We start from the raw sequence: 11547 nt of genomic DNA, 5'->3' as shown, positions 1-11547 counted from the left end.
TCTGCTGGTGAGGTGATTAGCAGTTCACTGTACTAGAAATCACCGGTGAGGTGACTTCACTGTACTAGAAATCACGATAGCTATAGCTGCAGCAGCAATCTCCGGCCAGGAGATGACTATTTCAACTACCAGATCTAAACAACTGATTAATACACCATCTATTTACTGCTGATCTATACAAAAAGCAATTGTCATCTCAACTACCAGATCTAATTAGGGATCTCTAAAAGTGATGCACGTCTATCTGCAACAGTAGGGAGAGATGACGATTTGAGAGAGATGGGAGAGCGGGGAAGATAACCACGACATCACACCTAGGACAAGACAGTGCAACAGCCGTCGGCGGTGAAGTAGCTTGTTGCTTCTCCTCACGTCCTCCTGCTTTCCTCCCCTTCTCCTTGTGCAAGGATCTTGAACTGAGAAAGAACAGGATCTAGGGTAGGATTATAAGAGAAATTATGCTCCGTTTTTGGAAAAAAAAAGAGAGGAAAGGAGAGAGAGGAGGGAGGGGAGCGTGAGAGAGCCAGAGATCTCACCGACGACGAGCTGCTTTGGCCGCCGGCGCGCGTTCAACGAGGAACGCCGCGGGGGAGAGGGAGGCGTGCGTGAGTCACGAGCGGGGACGGATGCGTTATCGGATAGGACTCCGCGAGGTGCGGTGTCAAGGGTGAATAGAGCGGTATATGATTTCAAGGTACCTCATTACGTGTGGGTTCAAACCAAACGATCGTATCGCTCTTCGGTCCCGTCCACAATCGGATTGCGTTACATTTGGCTGAACCAAACAGCTTGATAGATTGTAGGCCGAAACAAACCAGATTTTTCTATTTGATCCGGTCCGACACATGAGACAGAAGGCAACCAACCAGTTGGATGAGGAGTTGAGGAAATGGCGGCTCCGTTATTCATGGAACCGTGGGACGGGGGTACCGCAAGCGGCAAGCACGAGGAATGGAATATATACTTTCCCCTAACGTTCCTCCTCGCGCTTCTGTTCCACCAGGCCCCACCGCGCCACTGCGGCACTGGCAACTCCCAGACGTCACGGCTCATTGCACTCCTTCGTGCGACTGCCAGGTGGTCCCACTAAACATTGGACCCACATGGCATCTAGGTCACAACAAGAGCGAAGTGCCGCCACGCGATTGCCGAAGTTACGGGCACAGGCGCACGGCACGTTCCAGCGGCGTCTGCCTGGCACGCAAAAGGCAAGGCGAAGGCCGAAAGGGAGCGACCGAACCGATGGAGTTGGAGGCCCGGCCCCACACGCTGCCACCTAATAAAAATGGGGATTAAATCTCCCGTTATTAATAATTAAAAATAAAAAAGTAACGTAACCCTCCACATTCCAAAACCATCTCTGGCATCTACTAATAAAAATGGGAAGTAAATCTTCCGTTAAATAAAGAAGGTAATGGAATCCTCCAAATCCAAAATCAATCTAATCTGCTCTCCTATATCCTATCTCGCGGCGAGGAAAAGAACAAGCAAAAGAGCAACCCCATTGGCGAAATCCTTGGCCATTCCCGTTGCGCATCCCCCTCCTCGTAATCTTTTCCTTTGTCTGCCTCCCACCCATTACCTTTTCTTGTCCTCCCCGCTTCGCCTGTTCCAGCTGTGCATCCCGCAACCGGCCACCCCATCCCCACCTCCGAAAAGCACAACAACCCCACCGCCCGCTCGCAACGCGCCCCCACGACGCACGAGCGCGCGCTCCGGGCGTTCGGGAACTCGGAGGCGGCGGTACGGTGGGAGGAGGAGAACCGCACCGCACCGCGGCGCAGACATGGGAGAGTACTGCCCCTCCCCACAGGGGGACTCCGCGCTGGCGGCGGCGCCCTTGACGCGCCCCTCCCCGTCCCCGGAGACGGCGGTTAGGCCGAGCTACGGGAGCTGCGACCGCCGCTACGTGAAGCAGGTCTTCGACAACCTCCACGGGAGAATCTGGCTCGACCCGGTGAGCTCCGCTGCATCCTTACTTCCCTGCCTCTTCCTCGCCTCATTGCTCCTGGATTGATTGATGATCCTTGATCGTGTCGGTCCTCCTCCTGTTCCTGTTCCTCGGGTGTGGATGAATTGGTAGACGATGCATGTTCGTTCATTGCTGTTTTTCATCAGTTCGGCTTGCCTCTCGCGTTGCCTTGTTGCGGGCCAGTGGCGGAGCAGGATTATGCAATGCCCTTCCGGGTTTTCCGATATGCATCTATTTCGTTTGATTCTACGTTTTCCGCGGCCGCAGTTTACTCTTGCGACGCGATGTTATTTTGCTTGTGTGAAGGCAATAGTTCTCCACCCTTTTAGGGTTTGCTCCGCGGCCCCGCTCCTTCAATTCCTTGTGCCAACTGCCTTGATGAGCCGGACACAGTAGATTCCCTCTCTTCATGTGTTTCTAGTTGTTGCGCGGTGCCGTTTTGTTTTATGTTTTGGTATTTGGTCCTGTTCATGTGTTGCATATTGTTGATGCTGGTGTGGCGCTTGGACTCCTTGCATGATTAGCTGTGCATGTGGCGTCTCGTTTTTCCAAATTAATAAATTCAACGGGGATACGTTTATTTATTCTAATCTAGGAGTAACTGGACAATAATGCGAGTGCTACTTTTAGAGGGAGAGGTATTATTTTTTTGTTGACTTATTAGCCCATAAACAAGTCTCCGGTGGCTAGTTTAATTTGCTTTGACTGTTACATGTGACTTCAACCTGACCTCAGGTGTGATACCGCAAATAAAATTTTAAATCATTTCAGCATTTTAGTTCTCTATTTTGGGTAGGTAGTCATTTCAGCATTTTAGTTCTCTATTTTTGGGTAGGTAGGCAGTTTCATCTGTGCATTTTAAATCATTTCAGCATTTTAGTTCTCTATTTTTGGGTAGGTAGGCAGTTTCATCTGTGCATTACTAGCATTGACTCCAGTGGTGAAAGAGCAACCGTTTGGTGTACATGACAAGTCTATTATGCTTGTTGTTCATAACCATTTACATCTTATAAAGTGTTTATTATGCTTGTTGTTTTACTTTACACCATAGATAACCACTATGTTTGTACTCTCTTAATTTCAGTCTTGAATAGTCATGGACCCAGTGTTATCTAAATAAATAGTATAACTAACCATTTTTATTGATAAGCAATATATTCGCATTTTAGAAACATTGAACATTTGTAGACTTCTGCATAAGGGTCAATAGGAAATTTATTTATTCTATTCATGTAATGATCGCTAGGCCCTTTCAAAAACAGGTTGGTGCTAATAGTCCAACAAATACTAAATGAGTATGCTTTGACAGCTTGTGAAGTTTGCATTCATGCATCTATCTGTAACCTGTTTGACCCTGTTTGCATAGCCCTGATAGTCATGCCTGGTACCCCTGTTTTCTCATTGCTGGCAAATTGGTTAACCACTTTGACTTCCAACAAGTTGCACTTGTATTAAGGCTACAACTGGATTTGGATGTTTTAAAACTTAAAACTAGCGTCTCATATATAGTATATCTCAGGAACTGGCTATGATGCGGTGTCATTCATTTAACTTATGCTGTTCATAGCACTGCCATATAAATAATAACTGTTTCGGTCTTTGTTCTGCAGTTGGCCCTGCAGTTTGTTGATACCGAGGAGTTTCAGAGGTGACTGAGTTTAGTTAATTACATCTTCTCATTTATCTATTCAATTTCTTTGATGGCCTAATCATGATTTTGATTTCAATACATCATGCTATTTAGGTTGCGGGACTTGAAACAACTTGGTGAGTTCAGTTTCTCTCTCAGTATGTTGAATTTTTGACAGAAATTTTGAAAACTAAATGGAGTTCCATTGCTTGTTATTTGTTGTTTGGCATTCCAGTTAAGATGTATTTGTCATTCTAGCAGACAAAAACTTCCTTTATGAACAAAATGAAGCAGACAAAACTGACAAGGCTTAATAATGGTTATTGCTATACATGATAACTATATGTTCAAGATTCATGATTTGTTCCTTATTGGGTTGACATTACTACAACCAATTCAACATCTGCGCAGAAAATTAAGCAGTGATTGAAATACATAGCTTTGTCAGCCCTGAATTCACTTAGTTAACTATTTGCATTTATGCAACACTTTACTCTTTTTATCATTTACATGGATGCTTATGTTTTCAAGTTTTTCAAAATAATATATGAGAACGCTCACTTTTATTTGTAAAATCCAATTTAGGTAGACTTTATACTGTTTGATGTTGCAATAACATATTTTTTTTTATGGTTTTCAGGTCTTACATATCTCGTCTATCCTGGAGCGGTTCACACACGCTTCGAACACTCATTAGGTGTCTATTCGTTGGCTGGAGAGGCTATAAATAATCTTAAGACATATCAGGTGTGTGTGGCATCAATCTGAACTCTGAAGCTGACTGAAATGCTGGAAAGCTAAATTGCTAAGGTTAAAGTAATTTTTTTCTTTTGACAGGGAGAAGAGCTTGGCATTGATCATGTCGACATGCAGACTGTAAAGCTTGCAGGTTGGTCTACACATCCAGGGTACATTAATTATCAAACATCTTTGTGATCTTTGCTTAACTCTTATTCAGGCCTCTTGCATGATATTGGACATGGACCCTTCAGTCATTTGTTTGAGCATGAGGTTCTTCCTCGAGTTGATCCTGGCTCATCCTGGTGATTCTCTTCTGGCATGTCTCCTTTTTATACATTATGCTGTTAATTACATCTCCATGTGCTGTCCTATATCTTAAGTTATGGTTAGGTCCCATGGTTCAAAAGACAAGCACAAGCCTATGGTTATTCTACTTGTATAGCTGTTATGCATAGGCAGCTGTATGTTCCCTTCTCTTTTATTTATTAGGAATCTTGTTTTTATGCTACTTTAGTTGTTATGGTTTATGCCTTTAAATCACATGATGTTTCTGTCCACATTCTGGATGGGTATACATTGTGCATGTTAGCAGCATGATATAGTTTGATCATTCTTCCCTCTTAATGAAAAACGGCCACATAGCCACGTTCTCGAAAAAAAGATATAGTTTGATCATTGTTACATTTATCTACCCATGCTTCCATGCTTTATCTATGTTGAGCTTGGTGCCTTAACTTTTATGCTCTTGTTCATTCAGGTCCCATGAAGATATGTCAGTGCTCCTTTTGGACAGTATTGTTGACAAACATGCAATAGATATTGAAAACGATTATCTCCAAATGGTCAAGGTAAGAATCATTTTGCTTCCAGTCCTTGTGTGGCACACACTAATGACCACCGTTTAACCAACTCCCCCTCTCCTTCGTTAAAGATTCAGCTTGGCAATATGGATGAATGCAGTTTAATATGTTGTTTGGGATCACATGGACAGAAACGTAAAATAATTGCATACAATTCGTTATAGCACATCACAGTGTTTATAGAAGTTCCTAAACCTTAATTAAACATTAAAATGTTCTGTAGGACATGATAACTGCCAGCTCTAAGCATGCCAGCACAAAAGTATGTATCTTCTTCTCTATTTCCAGCCTGGTTATCTACCTGTATTGAAAATACATTGCTTACTTTGGATGAATTCTGTAACTTATTTCTTCAGAGTGCAAATGAGAAGCATTTTCTTTATGACATTGTTGCTAATGGTCGCAATGGTATAGATGTTGACAAGTAAGGGCCTCTTTGAATTGAACTTATGGCGTATTCTTCTATATGCTCACAGTGGTTCGTGCTATGATCTGGCTATGATATAAGGTTGAGTAACTGTGTGCAGGTTTGACTACATTGGCCGTGACTGCAGAGCATGTGGTCTTGGCTGTAATTTCCAGTATTGGAGGTATAATTGATTTCTCTTGTTTTACCTGTGTCAAATTATTCTTGTTTTTCAGCCCTGCTTGTTGAAAATAGGAGTGAGAATAAATGTTACCTACCTTCGCAAAATTTCTGACATCACTGTTCATGTTGTGGGGTTCTCTGTCAAGGTGTTGACTATTTTTTCCGCCTCTCATTTTATATGGTCAGGTTGTAGTGCTGATATCGCCCCATGAAAATTATTATTATTATTTGAACGTAATGGCAGGAGCTCTGCCTTTCAAGTAAGAATTGACCTAATTTATAAGGGAACCAGGCCTGAAAACCTTACAGACACACACATCACAAAACCCACAAAACTATAACACAATAGCCCAGGTGACTAACCCACGGCAACACATGAAAATTATGGATTATTGGTTAAAAGTGGTTTTCGGGATGAAAGACTCTTAGGGAGATGAACTGGAAACGTGTTAGAAAATAAGTTTCCTTTTCCTATTCTGTCATCATTCTTGCTTTGTTAGTTTCTGTTTGGTATCTCACTGAGCCACATTTAAAGTGTATGACACTTGTATCTACACAGAAAGAAAGGAATCTAAATTAGTTTCTCAGTAGGTAATATGATAGCTAGTGTTAGTCCCATGCTGAAAATTCAAACATGGGCACATGGCCTTGTATCTTTTACAATCAAATGCCTTTGTCCTTGCAAGATTTAGCTAAATAATTGCTGAAAAATTTAGGTATTTAAATTTGTGGTGTATCCTGTGTTTGTATGGAAGACTCACATCGATGTTTTCTTTACTTCTACTGTACTGCCAGTCATTGTTACATCTTCTAAGTTTATATTGCGTCCCCTGCAGGTTGATGGAAGGCATGCGAGTGATGGGTGATGAAATTTGCTACCCTGCCAAAGATTGTAGGTTTATATATAGTCCTCACCTGCTTAAATTTGATCTGTTCTCTTTTCAAAATTCTTGTAAGAGCACCAAAATGTGACTTGTGTCTCTCTGATAACTACAGACTTGAGCATCCATAAATTGTTTTCAACACGTGCTGATCTGCACCGGACGGTCTATACCCATGCCAAAGTAAAGGTATGGATGGTTTATATTTCCTTACCTTCTGTTGTTTCATACCTCTTTTTTATTTATGTACGAAAAAGAAATCACGTTTAAATCATATAATAACACCTTGGGGGGGGGGGGGGGGGGGGGGGGGGGGGGGGGGGTCAGCTTTTGAGAGATTCAGGATTCAAATACAACCACTGATTCAAATACACCTTGTGCGCCTTGTGGTAAATTAGTTTTTTCATAGCAATTTCACATATGGCTGCCTTTGAATTATTAGTGGCTGACTTTTTATGCACCCGAGTCATTCCTGTTATGGTATTATCTGGTTCATATGTGACATTCCTCAATTCTTAGGCTGTTGAACTCATGCTCGTGGATGCCCTCATTGAGGCTAATGATTACTTGGGGATATCATTGCATGCACATGACCCAGAAGAATTTTGGAAGGTTTGGTGTCTGTTATTGTTATTATATTCATAGTTTTCCAGTCTATCTTACATCCCCTGAAATTACAGTTGGATGACACAATCATTAAAACCATTGAGACTGCTCCTAACAATGAACTGAAGAAAGCAAAAGAAATCATTCAACGTATTCGCCGAAGAGAACTCTACAAGGTAGTATGATGCTCATATATGTGTCATTTTGTCATGCCATTACACATGCTTAGTATACATAGGAGATTCTGTTTTTTTTTAACACATATAGTGGTCCCATGTCCATGAATTCATGTGAATTAATTTACTCTTCACAATCTAATACATTGAAATCATGTAACCTATTATATCACAGCTTCATGAGAATCTGGATGGCCACTTGCTTGGTTGCTTTCTCTACCTGTGTTTTGGAGTCATACTCCTGAGTCCTGACCTAGAATAGTTCCATAAAAAGGAACCCTTAGACTCAAATTTTATCTATGAAAATAAATTGATTTCTATGAAACTTTTATACAGTTTTATGAATTTACGTGTTTCAAAAGGACTGTAGCGTTCTGTTCCTTAGAGTTGGGGGGATACGAAGAAAAACTTTCATCATTGAGCTCGCATTTGTCCCTGGCTAGGTTGGTATGATGCTTGTGCTGTGTAGATATGGTAGTCCTGGCTTGTGTTTGAACAAACCAAAATTTCTTCCAAATAGTCCTAACGAGTAACCTATGTCATCAGATGCTGCTTTTAAGAATACTCAGGAGGAAAGGTTGTTTTGTCTTCAGAGATGTGTATTATATTACATATATGGAAAAAATAACAGCTGAAGCATCCTTGTTATGCATCTTGTAGGGTGCAGTACATCTATTCCGCTCTTACTAGAATTTATGCTTGAGCTATGTTTCTGTTCAATAGATGCATAATGTAGCATCAGTAATGTATTGGTGTACTTATTCCTTCAGCTAATCTTCCTTTTTGTGAAAGTATTAAGCTATTCTGTTTCTTTGAGTTGCAGTTTTGCAACCAGTATTCTGTTCCAAAGGACAAACTGGAGCATTTCAAAAATATTACTGCACAGGACATAGTTTGTTCACAGGTTGCACTTTTTCCACATTTTATTAAGGGTGGCTGAAATAATCTGGCCTCTCTGAAGAATTCACACCTTTTTTTTAATGTTGAGATAACTGTCTTCAGAAATCTTCCGAGGTGCTGCTGAAGGAAGAGGATGTTGCAGTAAGCAATGTTAAGATAGATCTTACTCGCGGAAAAGATAACCCCCTTGAAAGGTTTTTGATATTTGAATGCTACTTTATCTCACTTATTGATTATTGATTTGTCTGAAATATCAAAATTCTAACTGATCACATTCCTTTGTGTATGTAACAACCAATCACCAGCATCAAGTTCTTTAAGGTAATTACTTGCTTCTGGTAAACTTATATGTGTCTTGATTGATAGCTATTTCAGTAACTATAATATGATTTTCTTGCAAAAACTATGAATATATGTCAACTTATCCGTCATGTTTCATTGGTGATTTTTAAATCTCAAATACAGGCCAACCTTTGTTATTGTTTACATGGTAGTTTTGCTATTGCCTTCTCACCCATTTTACCACTACTATTTTTTGGTAGTTTTTCACAGAATGTAGCAAGTAATTTGGCCATAATCTGTGTACATCATTTACTTTGAAGTCCTATTATTAGGAAGATAGCACCACTTTTCTGAAAAAGGTTGAACTATACCTTTCAATACTGAATTTGAACCTTGAAGGGCGCTCTTTGTCCTACTTTCTGTCGTATTTATGAGTAACATGATTGCGAATTTACTTGTGCACTATTAATGCCCCTTGACAGATGCCTGTAGTTACTATTTGTGAACGTAGATATCTCCAGGTTCTCTGGCCTAAGCAGAAATTTTGTTGCAACAGGATTTTGGATGCGATGAGAAGTTCCCCATCACAGATGACAGGGTCAGCCACTTGCTACCTGCGTACAATGAGGATAGAATTGTGAGGGTCTATGCCAAGAAGCCTGAGTTGGTTAGTGAACACGAAGTCAGTTACTCTGTTTTCATCATGTTCAGCAGTTTCCGAATGTTAATGAAATACTTGGTTCCAGGTTGATGTGGTGTCAGAAGCCTTTGAGAATCTCCAGATGAGAATGTATGGAGAGAAGACTCAGGTGCACGAGACGCCCAAGAAAAAGAGGATTAGATCCAACTAGGCAGTTGGATTTTGTCAAATCACTCTTTAGATAGCATACAAATACGACACAGGAAAATAGGTTGACAAACAAGAAGCTCTATAGATAAAGCATCCAAGAATTAACTAGTTTTAGATGGTAGTCTGCACTGGTAAGGTGTAGGTATTTTGTGTACAGGTGAAGATACAAACAACATTGCGAAGTATAAAAACTCACGTTGACGTACGAGGTACGATGCTGCATGTGCGTGAATTGGATAGCTAGCCAAATACTTTATGATGTGGTTGGATTTTTAAATACTTAATATGCATGATTAGCTCTATGGACCATCTCTCTTTTTTAAGCGACCGACGGTTCTCTCTTTGATTTTGTTCTGGTGTGATAAACGTGTTGGCAGTGTGCTGCGGCTGCGAAACGTGGATGAGCAGGGCGAAGGTTGCTCGAGTCAGCTAGCGTTGCGGCGGGCCAGCGTTCCTTGGATCCATGGCCGCATGACTCCGATCTGCTCTCCTCCATGGCTAACTAGGATCCATGGCCAGATTATTTTTTAGAGGTGGGCCATTAAGAGGAAGAAGATGGACAACTAGGTCAGTAGGCGCGCTTCGCCGCGCCTGGATTCTTTAACGCATATGAGAGCAATTCTGGTTGCTTTGAATAGGGAACCGTCTCACTTTAGACATAATTTAGACCCGTTGCTAGGAGATTATATTGTGAAAAAAAACGAATAATGACTTAGACGGTGAATTTGGCATATAGCACTATCAGAGTTGTTATATATGCTAAACAATAAATAGACACAAATGCCGGAGGAAACAATTTGCAGCAACTGACCATACAAATGAAGAAGTAAACAATTAGCAACAGTTGACCTGCTATTTTGACAAAGAATTTGAAGTAACATCTCATAATTGTTGTTTACATGAATGTGCTCAACATGATAATACATTATTTAAGAAAAATATACGGTCCTTCGCTTTTGGTAGAATGAGAAGACACGTCAGTAAGATTCATCCATGCAATGGATGCAAGTACAACCAAGCTGCGTGGCTCCACCCTGCAGTACTAAGGTCAAAGTTGGTAGTGTAATTTTTCTTTTACAGATGACGTGTAGTTTTTTTTTTTGAGAATTACGCAGTACAACGCAGACACTCACAATGCACGCACACTCACCCCTATAAACACACGTACGCAAACCCTACCCCTATGAGCACCTCCGAAGAACTGAGCCGGCAGATCACGAGATTCACGAAACTACAACTATTTAAACTTATGTTCTAATGATTTACTTAACCTATGGAAAAGCTATATCAAATTTTTAGATGTAGAGGCCTAGTTAGTGAGTAGAGATACTGACCTCTTTGGTGTTATTAGTAGGTTTTGCACTGGAGGAACCTTCACCATGGACCTGTGGATCAGCTGAAGGCTGAATGCCAAAGATCTGTTTGTGAACATACTTAAGTATAGAAGATGCATATGTAAGCACAAAGAATTAAGAAGCCAGATAAAACACTGACCAACCTAAAAAGATAGACTCAATCTTTTGGAGTGCTTCAAGAGAAGCAGTGAGGTGTGGCTCACATTGCGTGTTGTATAGCCTTGTTATCTCTGAAGGCAGAAAACCACACATGCCTATAACTGAAGAGATCAATGTTTCAACCGGATTCCAATTATTTCTGCAGAATGGAACCATTTTTTGTTCCCGCAGCAAGCACCAGTTGGAACATCAACCTCTCTCCAATATAGATTAGGTGAAGAAGAAAAAGAGCATTGCCATCTGAAGTCAACCTCCCTCACAAGAACAATGAACAAAAGGCAATACAACTTATTTAATTCGAAGCCTCATAATGCAACATTTTAATCCGATCTAACCAAAAATATTGAAAATTTTGTTCTACTATCTAACCAACAAATATTAAAAAGTAGGTAGGAAAATATATCACATAGAAGAACAAACTAAAAGGAAAAGGTTCTAGAAAAATCTCTACTGTGGCAACTAAATAAACATTAATATTATCAAATAGCATGAGTAAAAGGATGGATAAACTTGCATATGCTTAATTAAAGAGCTAACTGAACTAAT

General features: G+C 40.8%; 1 protein-coding gene across 1 annotated transcript; it reads left to right on the top strand.

Annotated features, from left to right (window-relative positions):
• Positions 1-1508: 1508 nt before the first annotated feature.
• Positions 1509-9819, top strand: LOC136457921 (uncharacterized). The gene is made up of 19 exons (XM_066457933.1): positions 1509-1957; positions 3583-3620; positions 3717-3739; positions 4243-4349; positions 4440-4491; positions 4561-4645; positions 5101-5191; positions 5427-5465; positions 5560-5627; positions 5731-5793; positions 6629-6684; positions 6789-6862; positions 7193-7285; positions 7354-7455; positions 8279-8359; positions 8458-8549; positions 8661-8676; positions 9194-9304; positions 9384-9819. The coding sequence occupies exons 1-19, from the start codon at positions 1787-1789 to the stop codon at positions 9486-9488; spliced, it is 1467 nt and encodes a 488-aa protein (XP_066314030.1). The 5' UTR covers positions 1509-1786; the 3' UTR covers positions 9489-9819.
• The last annotated feature ends 1728 nt before the right edge of the window (positions 9820-11547 follow it).

The sequence above is a fragment of the Miscanthus floridulus genome, chromosome 6 (genome assembly GCF_019320115.1).
Source record: "Miscanthus floridulus cultivar M001 chromosome 6, ASM1932011v1, whole genome shotgun sequence".
In the NCBI taxonomy this organism is placed as follows: Eukaryota; Viridiplantae; Streptophyta; class Magnoliopsida; order Poales; family Poaceae; genus Miscanthus; species Miscanthus floridulus.
The sequence above is the reverse complement of the archived record's forward strand: the minus strand, read 5'-3'. Positions and strand labels throughout refer to the sequence as shown.